This window comes from Stylophora pistillata, chromosome 5 (genome assembly GCF_964205215.1).
Source record: "Stylophora pistillata chromosome 5, jaStyPist1.2, whole genome shotgun sequence".
NCBI classification, from domain to species: Eukaryota; Metazoa; Cnidaria; class Anthozoa; order Scleractinia; family Pocilloporidae; genus Stylophora; species Stylophora pistillata.
This window is the reverse complement of record NC_142523.1, coordinates 5,288,201-5,306,191: the sequence shown is the minus strand read 5'-3', so window position 1 is coordinate 5,306,191 and position 17,991 is coordinate 5,288,201. Positions and strand designations below refer to the sequence as shown.

The 17,991-nt window shown below is 40.0% G+C and overlaps 2 protein-coding genes across 3 annotated transcripts in view; one reads left to right on the top strand and one right to left on the bottom strand.

Annotated features, from left to right (window-relative positions):
- LOC111331556 (uncharacterized) overlaps positions 1 to 8,844 on the bottom strand; it is a 42,753-nt gene extending 33,909 nt beyond the window's left edge. Inside the window, exons 1-8 of one of the 2 annotated variants that reach the window (XM_088760799.1) lie at positions 8,757 to 8,844; positions 7,815 to 8,009; positions 6,435 to 6,588; positions 6,003 to 6,131; positions 4,620 to 4,739; positions 3,346 to 3,849; positions 2,283 to 2,412; positions 1,224 to 1,369 (exon numbers count right to left, since the gene is read on the bottom strand). In XM_088760799.1, coding sequence (XP_088616925.1) covers positions 1,224 to 1,369; positions 2,283 to 2,412; positions 3,346 to 3,849; positions 4,620 to 4,739; positions 6,003 to 6,131; positions 6,435 to 6,588; positions 7,815 to 7,931 — 1,300 coding nt within the window. In that variant the 5' untranslated portion in view covers positions 7,932 to 8,009; positions 8,757 to 8,844. Of the gene's footprint in view, positions 1 to 1,223; positions 1,370 to 2,282; positions 2,413 to 3,345; positions 3,850 to 4,619; positions 4,740 to 6,002; positions 6,132 to 6,434; positions 6,589 to 7,814; positions 8,010 to 8,616 lie in introns of both variants that reach the window. The other variant, XM_088760800.1, reaches the window with a different exon arrangement.
- Positions 8,845 to 8,892: 48 nt separating this feature from the next.
- On the top strand, positions 8,893 to 17,777 carry LOC111331565 (uncharacterized). Its single transcript, XM_022936697.2, has 4 exons — positions 8,893 to 9,141; positions 10,750 to 10,804; positions 12,683 to 13,063; positions 15,027 to 17,777. Exons 1-4 carry the CDS (start codon positions 9,121 to 9,123, stop codon positions 16,529 to 16,531), a joined length of 1,962 nt encoding a protein of 653 aa, XP_022792432.2. The 5' UTR covers positions 8,893 to 9,120; the 3' UTR covers positions 16,532 to 17,777.
- The last annotated feature ends 214 nt before the right edge of the window (positions 17,778 to 17,991 follow it).

Genomic DNA, 17,991 nt, shown 5'->3' with positions numbered 1-17,991 from the left:
CTAGAGTCGCTCTCGGCTATCGCCTCGAGCGACTCTTACGCTTCTTTCGTGCTTAGCAACCTCCCGCGTGCATCCATAACTCAATAGTGTACGCTGTGGTGTTTACCATTTGTTAAGCATGAGTAGGCATACTCTCCATACTGTTCTCTATAGATTTCCTAAGGTGCTGACAAGGAGAATTTGTTGAACAATCAAGAGCTTCTTTAGTAAGTGATCATTTCCTTTATTCTCATGACCTTACTGCCTGATTCAGGGGTGATATTGTAAGGAGAAATTAGATGCTAGTCACTCTTATTCACGCGCCAGACCTTAGTAATGACTCCGGCAAACAGTTTACTTAAATGCCGGCGAGCAACGTTACTCAGTCCAAATGCTGCATCCAAAACCACGTCCAACCTTAACAGTTCTACTGTCAGGTGTGATGAGAGTGTAAATTCTGCTTAAAATGTTCAAACACTGTTAAGCGGGCAGGTAAGGAGAATTTAGAAAACTGTTAACTGGGGAAAATACAAGGGCGAGTCACGTGCAAGAGAAGAAGCTTATAAAGATGACGCATCATCTTTGTCGCACCCCTCGCCTCGTACATGACTCGTTTTCGCGCTCCACTCGCGCCCGCCTCGCGCTTTCCTCCACTCTCCTGAAAACACAAAAAAAAAGAATGAGGTCCATCGCGCAAGCTTAAGTCTTTGTAGCCTACGAGCAGGACTTCATCAGAGAGATTTAGCTCCGCGTTTAAGTGACACGGCAATCGTCAGTGTGCCCTTTCGTGTTTCACGTAAAATAGCGCGAATCTTGCTGCTTTAGCTTCGTGTCAGTTCACGTCCTGGTGGAATTGAAGCGCCCTTACAAGGAATCGTTTTGGTGCCCTTGTTACGTCCGTGTGCACGGTAAACGCAAAACAGGTTACTTTCACATCGAAACAGCAAAGCACAATGGCAAACGTAAGAAGATGGCAGGAAAAACAAGGTCACGTGGTCACTCATGCCGTTCACGTTTCACGTAAACGCGGTAACACCGGACGCACACTTCTCCGCTCGCGGGAAGAACTGAGACGAATCGGGGAGGAGGTTTGTCGGAGGTCTAGCACTAGACTCCCCCGGAGATCTCTCGCCGGCTTGCGTTGCTCAAAGCCTTCTATACTTTCCCGCGGGGCGGAGAAAGGCTTGCGCCAAAGCGCCAAGTTTTTAGTCCTACTGGACCGTACTTGAGCGTAACAACATTACCTGTAGCCGATTCTTTAACTCCCGTCACTAACACCCTGTACCACGTGTCATCTTGTGTAAACTTTGCACAGCAGAAGTCGCCGACATCAGGCGCGGTTACAAGCCCTCCTTTGTAACCTGCTGCTGCCATTTTTGCATAGTGCATACTAAGGGGATAAAACAAAAATAAATAAATAACAAAATGAGTTAAAAAAGGAAGAGAACAGGAGAAATGGGTACGTTAATTTAATAGAACTCTGGTAAAAGATACATGAATAAAGGGGGTAAGTTTCTAAAGAAAACCGTGGTGCTGCGTCAGTGGGGGTAACAAGGTCATTTGTTTGTATCGCCTAAGTTGAAATTGTAAATTGGCCAACGTAAAGAGTTAAAAGACTGACGTTCCGACCAAAATTTAGCCCCTCGTCAGAGCGAAAGACGAAGGGCTAACGCTCGAAACGTCAGCTTTTTAACTCTTTACGGTGGCCACTTTACAATTTCAACTTAGTTCATATAACCAAATTATCTGGTAAAAGATACAAGAATTTATTTTAAGTAATGTAAAATGATAGAAAATGAAAGTGCGTTAACTCTTTAACTCGCAAGATCTGATTGTTAATTCTCCCCTCTTGCTGCTACACATTTCCTTGTGTGTTAGTTAGAAGAATTTGGTGTTCAATCAAGATGACAACTTCTGCCTGATAAGTTTGAGTATTCTCGTCATCTGTTTACTGGATTATGTATGGATAAAATAGGGAGAAGTTACATATTGATCACTTCTGGGAGTTTAAGGGTTACATGGCAGGACAACTTCTAATTACTGAGTTTGCCTCATCATTATCACCATCATTTTCATCAGTAGTTTCTAAAACCAGTTTCATAAGATAATTTGGTTTAACAACTGAATTGATAAATAAATAAATACAAATTGCCCTTTCAAAAAGCTGCAGTTCAAGCATTAGTCCTTCATCAGTGCAAAAAAAAAAGAAACAAAGCCTTTTGAAATCTTCTGACAGATTTTGGAGGGTATAATTGACTATAATTGACAATATTTTCAAGTCACAAAGGTCATTTGTCCCTTACCACATTTCCTCCATGAGTAAATCCAGCTCTGTTCCAATGGGTTGAACCCAAAACTCCCATGGACTCAATACCTCAGTGACAACAACTTCCAGCCCCTGGCCATTCTTGAAAGGGTACAGGGGGAGTTGAACTGAAACAACAAATATAAAAAAATTACAAGAATCATCTTAAAACTGAACATGTTAATTAGTAATAATATTATGTTCCCTGTTTGATTGGCTAAAAAAGAAAAAAAAGAGAACTGCAGAGAGATTACAAGAATAGACTATAGTATACTAGTCATTAATTTTATTTAACATACAAGAGCCACTAAGTGGAATGTCAATAAACCATTCTTATTAATGTCTGTGAATATATATCAGTCAAATTACAAGTCAACTGGGAGCTGGTCATTATGTTGGTTTGTAATAAACTGCAAAGTGATGAATCAATGACTGGCAGCTGGAACCAGTTCCCAGTTGACCTGTCAGCTCAGTTGGTAAAGCACTGCACCTGTATCACAGAGATCATAGGTTCAACTCCCATACAGGTCTGAATTTATTTCTAACTGCCTCCTGGTTAGCCCAATGGATAGTGCGCTGGACTGTTGTGTGGGAGGTCGAGGGTTCAAGCCCTGGCCGAACCAACACTCAAGGTCTTAAAATAATTGAGAAGAATAGGCTACCTTTCTACAACATCAAGAAATGGTTAGATATTCTAGTCTTCTCGGATAGGGACAAATAAATGGAGGTCCCGTCTCCTACAGGGTTAGGGGTAGGAGACGTTAATTTCCTATGCACAAGATTACTGTGTGGTGGATGTCCTCCTCTGGGGTGGGGATGGGTTGGATTTATTGGGTGGACTACTTGCATGGTTTGCATATGTTCCGTTCTAGTCCTACCCTACTGCGGTAATGCAGTGAAAATGGTTATTTTCACTACTACTTCACTGCCTAAGCAGTGTTCATTACTGCAAAGATTGCTTTCATATTCAAACCATTATTATTATTACTAAAATTATTATAGACTACCACGTCTGAAATAGCAAGAAAACTACATTTTATTTAAAATACACATTCCCTTACCTTTAGTTGGTATGTTTTCGGTAGCCAATTTAGCTTCCCGTGGAGAAATCTTGATATCTTGAATAATATCTGACAGGGCACTCACAGATGAAGAATTGGACCCTCTTCTTTTGCCATCCTTAGATGCCGCAGACACTGAAACATTATCAGCTTGTTTCTGATCAACAAATTGTTTTCCAGGTTCAGGTTTGATCAATGTCAAGTTCAGATCATGACCTTCCACACTTCTCCCTCTACCTTGGTCAACAGATGAGGGCTTGTGTGGCTGTTTATCAAGACCGTCAGAGATGGATTCTCTGGTGTCCTGTTGTCCTACTGGTATAACTCTTTGTGTTTCAGAGACTACCTTTGGTTGTGGGGTCTGTTCTGGTGTAGATGCTTGCAGTTTTTCATCACCAGTTGAAGAAGTAGCAGAAGCAATCTGAGATACAAACAGAGCCTGTGTCTTGACAGGTTCTGTGAGTTCACTACTTTCACCTTGGCTGTGAATCCTGGATATGTGCTCTGAAATTGAATTTACTCCGGTTAGTATGAATCTGAGAGCCACAAGCCCATGATTTCCAGCGCTTATCTGTGGTTCCTGCATTGTGCACTGAGTAACTTTATTGGGATGCTAGTCTATCATCACATAACCTCTAACATTTTGAAGTGTTTCAATGGCCACTCCAGCGCCTGGATGGTAACAGGCACAGCAAGAAACAGGTGTCTGCCTGAGAACACAACACTGCAACCTTCATGTAATCATGGCATGCATCCCACTGAACCTTTCCATCTGGCTTCGGTTGTTCGAAGGATGGATAACACTATACACTGGATGAATCTCTATCCGGTGGATAGCGCTGTATGTTTTGTTAACACTCATCCGCTGGATAGCGATTTATCCATTGGATAGCGTTATCCACTCTTTGAACAACCCAGCCCTGGAGTTTAGCATGCTAACTGAATCTTTCACTTGTGGTTTTCATGTTAACTCGTTATTACCCTGTGTTCAGTCGACTGTACGAGAAAAACCTGAGCACAAGGTCTTGGGTATGACCATAACAAAACACTCAAGACCAAAAGTACAGTTTTCTCTCATGGGACCAACCCAAACCTTTCAGTCACTTTTTCTTCAGCTGGTTTGCTTTTTTGTGAATGGCACTGTTAGACTTTCAGGTCTGACAAGTGTTGCATAATTATGAAGAGTAAAGACCCTGTCCACCTGAGATGCTCTGGAAAAAAATAAATAACAGTTTTTGTAAACATTCAAAATGAAAGCAAGGATCTTCACCAACCTTTTTTGCTTCCATCCTCTTGGGATTCTGTTTTGGAAGCAGCATTGACTAATTCCTTTTCAGTACTTTTTTTATTGCCTTTGCCTTTACTTTCTTTCTTGTCACCATGGTGAGTTTTATCTTGAGAAGGAAAAAAAATTAAAAAGGAAAGCAATTCATTTGGTAACTAATGGTTTCTGGATTGGCTGTTCCAATTTTCCATGTCAGGGCACAATTGCTAATCCTTTGTATTTACAATTATATGGTTACATGTAAATGTAACATGAAAAGACTTTCTACTTTTTTTCTGAAGTTCTTTTTGGTAAGTGTCCTTCTTATTTCTTTTTGGTTGGAACTGACTACAAAAGAAAATCTAAACAGCACAAATTCACCAACTGAAGGCAGAGAACAGGTTACCCTGCTTGTTTCATTAATTCTTCATCTGTTTACTTTCCGGTATTTCCAACAGATTTAAAAAGCTTCTATCTTTAGAAATCTGAGTGAATCTTGCTTAAAATGACAGGATGGAAACCATGCATGCTCCAAGTACCTCATATTGTCCCTCACAAATTTCCAAGGATCTGGGAGGGCCAATGGGAGGTACTTACAGTACACACGATTTCTGTTCTGTCATGTTTTACAGTGAGTATCGTTAAAGCCCACAGATATGCCACACCCACAGATAAGCTGCACCCCGAATTTAGCAGCTCAAATTTTGGAAAAAAAAGTTTTTTGATAGAAATCAAAAGAAATCCAAAGTCAAGTCTTGAGAAGTCTTCTTCATGCACAGTTCATCGAATGTAAACTCCTCATTACATTGCAACAGAAAATACTTCAAAGTGTTACCATAATTGTAACACTTTTATATAATGAACATCGTTTCTACTGACTTGGTCTTTTTCTGGCATTTGTTGACAGGAATTTCTTCATTTAACACAGTTTTTCCATAGATTTTTGCATTACAAGAAGAATGTGGGCATAACATTCAAAGCTTAGTAGCCAGGCATTATATCAGATGCAAAAGTGGACATTCATGACACCTTTTTCAAACATTGCCACAGAGAAGCCACACCCCTCATTTCTAGCGACAATTTTTGGACAAAAAGTGTGGCTTATCTGTGGGCTTTTACAGGGCTGTGGTTTAGCGGCACCTGGTGGTCCCTGGCGCCTTACTTTTGCTCTTGGGCGACTCAGAAATCTTACTTTTTTCATAAAAAAGCATATGCTGGGCACCCTGGATTTCACAGTTTCAGAGCACTGGGCTCCCTTTAATTTTCCTTAGAGCACAGCCTTGTTTTACGGTAATATGTACATAATCCTTGGCCTTCTTTGCAATGCTCTTTTCTCTTTCTCTTTCCCATCTCTGCCCTTCTCCACCTCACATCACCCATTCTACTTTCTCACCTTCACCCCTTTTATCATCAGGTGACTTAGCATCTGCCCTACTGCTGTCTCTCTTCTCTGATGATGCAGCATCTTGCTCTGCATGGTCACTTGGTTCAGAAGTAGAACTAGTGAAATCTTCACTGGCACCTGATATGAGAGTAAAAAAAAAAAAACAAAACATTTTCAGATATATATAGGCCAATATAATTTTCATTTGAAGGTGTAGTCTGATCGTCCGGTTGAGTGTAGTCCTGATAAGGACTGTTGTCGGTGGTAGTGACTGACGTTTCGACAACCTGTGCAGAAGTCATCATCAGAGTCAAGTAAGTGTCAATTTTCATTTTACATTTCAAGGCACTCACTTTTCATTCTGAATGAGATAATCCAAGAAGTAAACAGGTATTTTAATCCAAAGCATGCTTTTCAAATAAAGGAGTAATAAAAAATTACCCAGAGTGTCTTCCTCTCCCAGTGCAGTGACTGAATCACTTATTAATAACAAACAATCCAGACATTTCTCAAGTTCCTGACTCACAGAAGAGTATTTGTGAAAAAACTTCTTACGATCTTTCTCTTGAAGGAGGTCTTTAGCTGGATTTGAGGCCTGGATTAGAAGGCAAGAGTAAAAGGATAGTTCCAGGTTTTAAACCATGTGCAGAATTGATGAAAAAATAAGGATCTAATTTAATACCATGCATATCATCAACAAAAATAACTCTAACAATAAATAATCAATTCCAAGGTTGAGAAAGGCAGCTATCTTTTTGAAGGTAGCAAAGAGGGTTCCTGCTCCAGTTTCATGCACAAATTTTAGTAAAATCCATGTCTCACAAATACTTTACACACCATTTCAAGTGTCACAAATTTAAAAGGGAGAACTTCAAATCTCTCTTACTGTATGCAAGCTTTCAGGGAAATCCTGAGGTTTTCACAAAATAACAGAGAAAATTTATTGGTTAAGTAAATTACAGGAGGTGAAGTCGAGCCTTTTAATGGTATTTAAATTTATGAGTCATGCTTGCCTTTCTGTAAATTCTAGCTTCACAAAATATTTTTGGCCTTAATCATGTGTCATGTACAGCTGTTTGCAAAATGGTGTTGAAAAAAGTTCAAATCTGCATCTCTCAGCCCAAACTCCCACAAGAGCAGATACAAAGCAACCTAAAAAAAAAATCTCTAAACCTTTGGCTGCTCTCCTTTCTGGAAGTATTTACTGCTTGTGGCTCAAATCATCAAACTACAATCCGTGTCAAAATTACTTGACACAGCATGTTTGAAGAGTTTTATTTATGTGAAGAACAACCACAGTTTCTACCACACTTAAAATCATTCACAGATCCCCCTTCCCCATTCAAAGTTGGCTTTTAATAATTCATGGAATCGTGATAAAACATTGTTTCAAAGCAAGGGGGGCAAATATGTTTTAAAGAGGGCAAAAAGAGATGAAATTGAAGTAAAAGGGGGTTGAAAAAAACAACCGAGTTTCCAGATGGGATTTGAACCCACAACCCTCCGTGATCTAGTCGGATGCTCTAACCACTGAGCTACAGGAGACTCTATGGTGAGCAAGGGTCAATTAGTGGGTATTGACTGGAACCGCATTACGCTTCTACACAGCCAAACATCAGCTAGCGCATAGAAGCTCACTAACAGCATCACGCTGTCACATTAAAGCATCACATGCATGAAAGCATTTTTAATAAAACAATTATTCCACTCGCTCTTGTTGGATATGGGATTATTATAGCCAACTCGGCGCTATGTGCCTCATTCGCTATCTATCATCTCATATCCAACACGCGCTCGTGGAGTAATTGTTAATTATTTTACCTTGGATACCAGCTCATTGATAACCTGACAGATATACTCAGACTGTTCTTCAACATTGTTCAGCTTTTCCTGCAATCTTTTCCTTGCGTCTTCCAGAGGTTTCTTTTTAAGAGGCATTTTAAAAGTTGTGTTGAGTCAAATTCTCTAAACTTGTTAGAGAGAGTATCAGTTGTTCCTACATGTTGCTGATCAATCCTAGGAAATGTGGAATAAGTCTTTATGAGACACTTGCCCACCAGCTGAAGTGAGTTTATCCCAGTTTTTGTACCATGAAATGACTAGGACTAGGACTATTAGTATTGCTACTCTCCCCAGATGGGGTGCTTGAGTACTGCTAGCTAAATTCCCCCCCCCCCAGATTTTGTCAAATTTCGACAACAGTTTCTTCGCGCCCATTCATACTTCTTTGAGGGAGTGGGGGGGGGGGGTCGAAATGCACTGAGAGTGTAGAGAGTGTTGGCAAAGAACAGTGACAACATAAAGACTCTGGTCATTTTGATTTGCGACCCATTGTACCAGCCATCTATCAAGGACGCCCAAATGTCAAATCATAAATCATGTATAAAAATATGAAACAAAAATTCAACTAGTGAACGCCACTAACATAGAGTAGAAATTCTAAATAACTACAATTGAAATACTACACATCGAGAAAGTATTACTCATCGAGAAAAATTAGGGAAAGGATGGCTAATTTGTGGCGAATTTAAAAATAAATTTACCCAACTATTGGAAAAAATACACGATATTCAATGCTTTCGTAAACAAATCAGTACCTCTAAACATCGCTAATCAAGCTTACATGAATTGTCAGAATGTGTTGTCCGGGCTCTCCTAATTGTCGCCCATCCAAAATTTCCTACGTTGAGCTCAGTTAAGCCCCTTTAATGAATAAAATAACGTGAAAATAAGCAGAACAAAGATTGAAAAACACCATCTAACCTCTCTGAGTCGAAGGTGTGAAATCTTGAAGCGTGCTTTGTTATAAACAAAATTTAAAGGCGCAAGCCCGCGTTAAATTTGATCCTCGATCACATGTTACAAATTGGGTAACCTCGCCTCATTAATGAAGGGGGTCACTAAGCGCGATGGGAGTGGTGGACAAATTTTTGCTTCGCCTCCTGTGGTCGATGGAAAATTTCGCTTTTTCCTGCCTTGATTGGCTTTAGATGCTCACGATATTTAGAGAATGTTTGTAAAACTCTGCATATGATCAATGCCAAGTCATTTTACCTCTGTATTCCCGTCTACTTGAAGAGAAATTGCAGAAAACTATCTTCGATCCGGAGGGAAACCTTTCCACAATATGGCGGATATTACAACTGAGGTACTGTTTGGTTGATTTTTTAATTAATTATTACCTTATTTAACGCGTTCTTTGTGGATAAATGTACTTGGTAGACTTTGCTGTTCCTCTTGGTTCTCCCTGTTAGCGCAATAGCAAACGTAAAATGATATACCAGGCTAGTTCTTCAGTGCGATTTTCGTTTTGGTTTTTAATGAAATCCGATGAGCTCTCTTCCGGAATATTAAAACAAGATTTTTTTTTTTATTCCGTTGCTCGCTTCTCCGGGACCGTATGATACCTGTCTTCGATATTCTGATTGATATAAAAAGAACAAAAATGACATTAATCGAAAGGAAACTTAAAACGCCAGGTGAAAAATTTCCACAGTGTATCATTAGCCCAGAGACAAAAATTAATGAACTAAACTCGACCATGCAAATTCACTCAGTAACTCTCGAGATCTGATCAACGAATGCAATTCTTCCATCTAATTTCTCGACAAACCATTAAAGGTGAATCAGGAAAATGTGGTGTCTTGTGGACATAAAACTCACCTAGACAGCTGATTAGTCTATAGATAAAGAGCTCACTTCTCAGCACCTGTTGACTGCATAATGTGTTGAATTTGTGGAGAGAATTACTTGTTCATCACTTCTGAGTGCCATATGGTTAAAAAGAATTTTTAACTCTTTAAGGAGAGCCTGCATTCTAGTGGAAGATATAATTAATTTCTATTGTACAACAATACGTCCAGTTCTGGAATACAGTGCACAAATATTCCATCGTGCGTTACCCATGTATCTTAGTGATGACAGCGAAAGTGTCCAAAGGCATTCATTATCTATTATTTCACCAGAATTTTCATATCATGACTCCTTAGATAAGCATGATTTAGCTTCGCTCTACGACAGATGCAAGAAGTTATGTACGGATCTGATTTTGTCCATCTCAAATCCATTTCATAAATTGTACAGTTTGCTGCCAGATAGACATCATTCAGCGTACAACACAAGACACCAGTGCATTTTTAACATGCTGCGCTTCCGCACTGATCGTTTTAAGTCTTGATTCATTCCGGCTATTAATTCGCGAGGGCTAATCTAGGGTCTTAGCATGGACTGCATTTTATTCCATTGCTGTATAAGTGTAATTATTTTAGGTCTTAGAATTTTTTGTAAATTTTGTAGTTTTATATAGTCTCGTATATTTATTTATAAATAATTGTGAAAAGTATGCAACTCAGCCTATGGCTGCAAAGTACTTTTATTTTTTGGTAATAAACTAATGTATCTCTCTATATTAATTTTAACTCCCAATATCTGATGGTTAATTCTCCCCTCTCTGTGCCACACATTTCCATATAGATTAATTACAAGAACATGGAGTTAGATCGAGACAAAAGTTTCTACTTAGATAAGTTTGAGTATTCTTGTTATCTGTTTGCTGGTTAATGACTGGACATTTAAGGGAGAAGTTACATGTTAATCACTTTGGGAATCAAAGGGTAAACCCTTAAATCTGTTATTATTCCTTTACTAGTGTAATGTAATCCATGTTTGATTTCTTAAATTCAATCAACAATATTGGGTAAGGACAGATATGCACTGAAAGACTGAAAGAAATTAATAAATTTTTTAATTGTTTCAGAGTGATGAGCCTACTTCTAGAACTCCAACTGTTTTGGAAGTAAACATTCCCTCAGGTAACTGTGCACAAACCTAAAGTGTACAATTATATTTTTATACTCTCAGGTATCCAAGACAACACTCTCCCTTGACAACTTTATGAAGTGTTTACATGTATGTGAAGTTTTGAGTTGTAGCAACAGTCCCCTCTCTAGTCTCTCTCGACAATTTCAACTGACTATAAACCCATAAGTCCTGTAAACAATTTAAGTGGTCTTGTTGCTGTAAACAATTTAAGTGGTCTTGTTGCTGTAAACAATTTAAGTGGTCTTGTCCCAGTCCCTGAGGTGTTTGATATATGTTCTGTTGTCCTGTCTGACAGTGTTACCCATCTGCCGATCACCCCTGAGATGAGTTCCCCATTTTCATTTGGACAGCTGGTTGAAATTTTCAAAGAAAGAAGACAGTCAAAAGTTATCTCGGCCAGGAATAACTGGAAGGGGGAGAGTTGTCATGCATACTGAAGCTATTCAAATGGGCCCTGAGAAAAGAGTGTGCTTGATTGATATTAGTGTATGAAGGGTCTGGAAGCTTCCCTTTGAAGATATTTTATTAATTTTTTTTTAAATTTATTTCATTCAAAACTTGTGATATGATTCCTTCACCATAAAAAAGAACCCATGAAAATTTTCTTTATTATAAATGTGAGGCTTCATAGCCCTGATGGTAATAGTGCCAAACTAGTACCTGGGAGGCATATGTTCAGATCCCTACAAAGCCTGGATTTTTCCAGGTTTTTATTTTTTTGTGCTATTAAGATAATGGTAGCTCACTTTTGAGGATCATTACGGTACTTTTTAGTGGTGGCCTCATGGTTAGTGCACTCGACTCCGGATTGAGTGGTCTGGGTTCGAGCCCCGGCTGGGACATTGTGTTTTGTTCTTAGGCAAGACACTTTACTCTCACAGTGCCTCTCTCCACCCAGGTGTATAAATGGGTACCGGCAATTTAATGTTGGGGGTAACCCTGCGATGGACTAACATCCCATCCACGGGGGAGTAGAAATACCCCTAGTCGCTTCATGCTACAGAAACCGAAGTTAAGCACCAGCCTAATGAGCCACTAGGGTCGTAAACAGACTTTACTAACAGTACTTTTTGCCTTCCTTTACAATACTTCCTTCTCTCCCCAACCCCCTATATGTAAGTCATCTTATTTGGGGGGGGGGGACTGGAAAATTGGAGAGTGTAGTGTCTCATTTAATTACTCATTTTATATACTCCAGTTTAGTATTTGTTGTTTTCATTGGTTTTGAAATATCTAGAATAAAACTCATTCAACTATGCAAGCTCCTTGTATAAAGAAATACATGTAGCTTAAACTTTATCAGGTGCTACAAACTGCATTTATCACAATCATTCAATGCCTTTGAAGGGGGCTTACAGCTTACAATGTAATTACCTTTGTATTCTTGACATACTTAGCATCACTGAAGACAGTGAATTTTTATACTGCCATGAAATGCATTGAACCTGAAAGAATATATTATACCAAGTACTATCCAATTACCAGCAATGTACAATAGGTAATTTTGGGAAATGACCTTGAAAGATCACTTATTTATTTGTTTCAATGGTACAAAGGTACAATAGTGAGGTTGTTTGCTCCCCTCCCGTACCCCCCTGTGGTCTGGGTTCAATTCTTGAACCTGTCATGTGGGTTTAGTTTTTCATACTGTAAATGCTTGTCTGTGCTGCAAGGAAGTTTTCTTCAAGTGTTTAAGTTTTTCCTTACTTCCCCCTCCAAAACCAACAAATGGTAGAAGTGCTAAAGCAGCACCTGGTAGAAGTGCTACGGCTGAAATTCAAAGTGTTTATCTATTTAATTTTGTAGTTATTGTTAGTTTCTTTAATATGCTAAACATATGCTAATGAAGGAAATTTTGCTTTTTGCAGATGATGACCAAGATGTTCATTTTTGTGGAAGATGTAAATTGTCTTTTAATGATCTGTCAGAGTACATCAAGCACAAAGCAAACAAAGTTTGTCGTGACATTGTCAACAAGAGCTCACTGACAGAAGTTGTCGACAAACTTCCCATTGATGCTGGCAGCCAGTCTCACTCTGGGGAGTTCAAGACAAGTAGCGCTGAAGATGAAGCATCAACAGATGCTACTCAGAAGGCTCAAGAGTGTTCTGAGGGCATTGAGGATGATTCTGCAGCAAAAAAGGTTGAGGTTCAGTTTCTAGACCCAGTCGCAATTAGTGATGGTGCATCATCATCATCTGCGGGAGAAAAACCCGAAGGTCACAAAACTTTGGATCAGGACAAAACTGGTGAGCTAAAGTGGAAAATAGAAATGTTTTGTATTTTAAAAGGAGCTACTGACTGAAGTGTATATGTATTTGTGCACATTCCTTGCAGTAAAGAGCACTATTTAAGTAATAGGGAAAATCAGACCTGAAAAAAAATTCAGGCCTGTACAGGATTCGAATCACTGACCTCTGCGATACTAGTGCAGCACTCTACCAATTGAGCTAACAAGCCAACTGGGAGCAGGTCATCAAATTAGTCCGACATAAACCTGTAAGATGATAAATCAAAGTGTATATGTTGTTGGGCATCTTCTAAAGGTTAGAATCCATTCTAACATTGTGACTGTAATGGAAAACTTTTCCACCAAGTGCCATAAAATCAAATGATACACACAATGTAAATTCCCATTGCAGCAAAGGGTTATTGCAAAAAGTCACTGAGAGCTCATTCATCACAAGCACACCCCATGAATCCAACATTAAAGTGACAAGAATAAAGAAAATGGACACCAAGTAAAGGAGTTCATGATTGTTAAACAAATTCTCCTTGTTAGCAACTTGGAAAATCTATAGAGAACAGTATGGAGAATATGCTTACAGATGTAAGGGTGGAAAGAGTTAATAGCAATTGATCACACGACTGCTGCTCTTTCTCTTGCATCCCATTTTCTTGTGTATTGGATCTGTATTGGATCACTAGTATCGCAGAGGTCAGTGGTTCGAGTCCTGTACAGGCCTGATTTTTTTCAGGTCTGATTTTCGCTATTGCATAAATAGCACTATCTACTGTGAGGATCGTGCATCTTATGGATCTGCTGTGTACTGCGCAGAACAGGTTTTAGCTTTTAGTGAGTATGCATCCATGGTTTTACTTTAGGAGATTGTTGCAGGTTTCTTACTTATGACAGGTTTGTTAGACCTTCTCACTGCCAATATCTCAATGAAAATTCTCCTTATTGTCCACTCTTCATTTCCTATAATATTATTGTTTCTAAGAATTTATATTGGATCAAACAATAATCCCCTAGACTCATAGTTGATATGTTTTTGCAATTCTCATCGCTTGACTTCTTGGTTTTGTATTGATATTATAAGGAGAAATTAAGTCTTGATCACTCATGGGAGTTTAAGAGTGAAAAACAAAATGCAGAGAGAATAGTTTGGGAATCATTGACTCTTGTATTTACTTCATACTAGGTCAGGAAAATATAAGTTCATTGTTGCTTATCTTGTATTGAATGGAGATGGCAGTTGTCTACTTTGGCTTAACTGTTGCAAGTTATTCTCTCCTATAACAGTACCCAGTCACTATTTTTTTATTACCCGGGTAGGAGTCGGACGGTTTTCTTTTTTTTTTTTTTTTTTTTTTGGGGGGGGGGGAGGAATCACATGGTTTTTAGGAGGAATGCTTGAACCCCCCCTCCCTGGCGATTGGTACGGAGCGATCCTTGAGATAATTTGGTTTCATCAACTGAGCTGATAATTAACAATTATTCCTCGAGCGCGCGTTGGATATGAGATGATAGATAGCCAACGAGGCGCGTAGCACCGAGTTGGCTATAATCATCTCATATCCAACAAGCGCGAGTGGAATAATTGTTTTATTAAAAACGCCCCCAAGAAATTATTATTTTGTAAGAAGAAACTGGATTTTTTAGCTCCCTTTTGATCTTAAGCTGACGCGTACGCTTACCATATTTGTAGATTATGGTATATTGGCTGATATACCATAATGGCTAAGCCAATAAAAAGTCTTGAATTGCATTATCCAATGATCCAGTTTTTAATAATATAATTTAACCGTCGTCAAGGGTTCAAAGCTGACGTTTCGAGCGTTAGTCCTTTACGATGGCCAGTTTACATTATCACTTCAGTTGATGAAACCAAATTACCTCGTTACCCTCACCGAGGCAGCAGCGCAGTTTCTTTGAAAAATTACCCCCTTTATTGATTGGTCCTTTAGATAGTTGTGTTTTCATCGTAGAAAAACCGATAAAGAGGCACAAGAGGAAGAATTCTCACCCCAAAACCACCAGGAAACGGAAATGCTGCTCCACCTCTTCGTCTACCTCCACTCAAGAGAAAGCCAAGGAACCTCGTAACAAGAAACCCTCGACTTCGGATGAACCTGTGACTGTCCATATCCCAGAATCACAACTAGTTCATCTGAAACCTTGTTCCACATCTCCGTCTCCAACCAGCCCCCTGGGTACAGGGGTGCGTAAACAGGGTGCGACCAGCGTGTTTGTGCCAATATACCTCAACCCTCCCTCCAAGGTGTACAAATGTCAGCGCTGCCCGGCGGTTTTCAATGCTTTGAAGGAGAAGGAAGAGCACTGTAAGATGCATAAGAAGGAATTCAAATGTTCGCTTTGTAATAAGAGTTTCTTCACTGCCAACGGCTTCGAGCAGCATCGACTAAACGAGAGTCATGCGCATCCTTGCGATGAATGCGGGAAGGTCTTCACCAGCACCATACATCTCAAGAAACACAAGACGACCCACTCTACTGAGCGGCCGTTCGCTTGTGACGAATGTGCAAAGGCGTTCTGTTCTTCGGCGAACCTTCGTTCGCACAAAAGAACGGTGCATGCGACGGAAAAGAAACACAAGTGCCCTGAATGTGGAAAAGCGTTTGCCCGTAAAGATAAAATGAAGAGGCATTCGTTAATTCACTACCCAGATACTAGACCAACTTTTACGTGCCCGTTTCGCAGCCATACTGGTTGCATGAAGACCTTTTACCGTGAAGATAAGCTCAAGCGGCATTTGTTCACGCACTCCAAAGATAAACCTTTTAAGTGTGAACAGTGCAACAAAGGTTATGCGCGCCGGGATAACTTAAACGACCATATGCGGATCCACACAGGCAATTATAGTCACACTTGCCATCTGTGCGACAAAGGTTTCCTTGGGCCACACAAGCTGAAGAAACACTTGAACTCTGCACACCGGGACGTTTATTCTGCGGAAGGTGTAGGCAATGCTCTAGATTATCAATCTCCCACAATGGTTCCCTTAAATTCTGGTGTTGCTCCTACCTCGAGACGCAGTGATCACGCAGTGCCCGTGTCGCGTGGTGACGTTGCGCAGTCTTCATCTCACGAGGAAGTCGCGCCCTCTTCACCGGAGAATCACTCGATTGATGCCGCCGACGACGACGTTTTCGACGAATCGGGATCCGAGACCGGAGAAGAGGCAACTTCGGAAGACGAACGAACAGCAAACGACGACGAGTCGTCCAAAAGATCGGAGTCGGGTCCAAACCCAAGACATGCACCACTCCGAGCCCCTCCACCAACTTTGGGTCCCTTGCCATTAACATCATCTTCTCATGGTCCCTTTCCGCGCGTACGCCCTGTCCCGAGAGTCAGTGCGGCCCCGCAGCAGTTCATCCCCCCTCCCATACCACCTGGTCTCCAAGCCACAGCCGAGCTAATGGCTTTCACACAGGAACTTTTTAATGCAGTGGGAAGATTTCAGTCTTGAACCTAAAAGGTTACAACTTAAAAATAATGAGAATGTATGCTCACCAAAGCGAGGTGTACATCTATTTAGAAATGTTACTTCATTTCTTAAGCATTCAGTAGTCTTGAGTTTTTATCTACAACATCTTTAACGCGAAGATGTTCAAGTTGCAGGTGACGAACTGACTTTTTTTAGACCTTCATTTATGATAAATTCACGCACAAAATCAACCTGTATATGCGCAATCTCCCAGGGGGTGCGCTTCTCCATTAGCTTCTCACAGTCATTTGGAGACATGCCCTTTTTTTTTTTTTTTTTAAGATTCTGACTCATCGCTATCTTGAAGGGGTGTGGGGAGAGGCGATACATAGACGGTATGAACTTCCCCCCTCCTTACGTCCCAAAGCAGTGCGAAGCAGGGGGAGGTGTAAATCTAGTCATTTGTTTATACTCAGTCATTATTCTGGTAGCTTTCAAGGCAACCCCTTGTGTTGGATACAAATAATTATACTAATCTTACTGGTTGTTCTCCGAGGCAGTGGTTTGCCTTGTTGCTCAGCGACGAGATGTAAAATTTTAACGTTGTGCCGACATAAAGACGTGCTTATGAGAATCAGATTCCGTAGACGCTTCTCATTGGCTAATGAAATTCCTACGTTCAAAATTCCCTTTCTTTTGGAAGTTTACAGTTTGTGGACACTTTGCTCAATGAGTGATACGAAAAATACGATAACGTTGCTATGAAAAAAAAAAAAAAAGAAGAAAGAATTATACAGCAGCGATCTCTGAAGTCATTAGTGGTTACATAATTCAGAAATGATTAATTTGCTTAAATTTTTAAGCAACGTCAACTTGATCCTCCAGACATCTATTGTGTGAAGCACAGAAGCCAATGGAGGGTTGGAAGAGAAGAAGCGTAATGGTGCATTTATTTCCTTACTCCTGTGCGCTTTTTCTTTTTAGAGTTTTATATATATATATATAGATATATTCAGAGAAGTTTAATTTGTGAATAATCTTAATTCTCCCAATCATTCCTAGTTATTTATCAATGTTTGACTTGCAGATGAAATTGGGTTCTGATATTATGGCAGTTAATTTGTCTAAAAGAGACAACTCCCCGTCCCCGTTGGGAGTTATAAAATTTTCATCTTCATACTTGAGTGTTCTTACATTTGACGTTTGACTTTCTTACCTAAACACTCCTAGAAGTGTGTGTATCTTGTACGTCTAGGAAAGAGGTTAATTTTTAAAAATATGATACCTACGAGTGCCTGTTTGCGGTTAGAAAGGAGAAGCGTGGCGAACGATTGGGAAAGATTTCAGTGTCTGATAGAGCAAGCCCATCTTAGTATCGGGGGGAGGGGGGCTGGGGAGAGGTGGGGGTGATATTTGCTCGGTAACATCGAAACGGGGTTATCTTTGTTCCATACCCTTCTCATGCTTGATTTGCCGCCAGAAAGATCCGCCAGCTGAAAACA

Excerpts from the sequence above, each read along its gene's own strand:
- LOC111331565 (XM_022936697.2), top strand. The coding sequence starts at position 9,121 with ATGGCGGATATTACAACTGAG. Across the intron at positions 10,805-12,682 it reads GGAAGTAAACATTCCCTCAG|ATGATGACCAAGATGTTCAT; the intron begins GTAACTGTGCAC and ends TGCTTTTTGCAG. Across the intron at positions 13,064-15,026 it reads TTTGGATCAGGACAAAACTG|AAAAACCGATAAAGAGGCAC; the intron begins GTGAGCTAAAGT and ends TTTTCATCGTAG.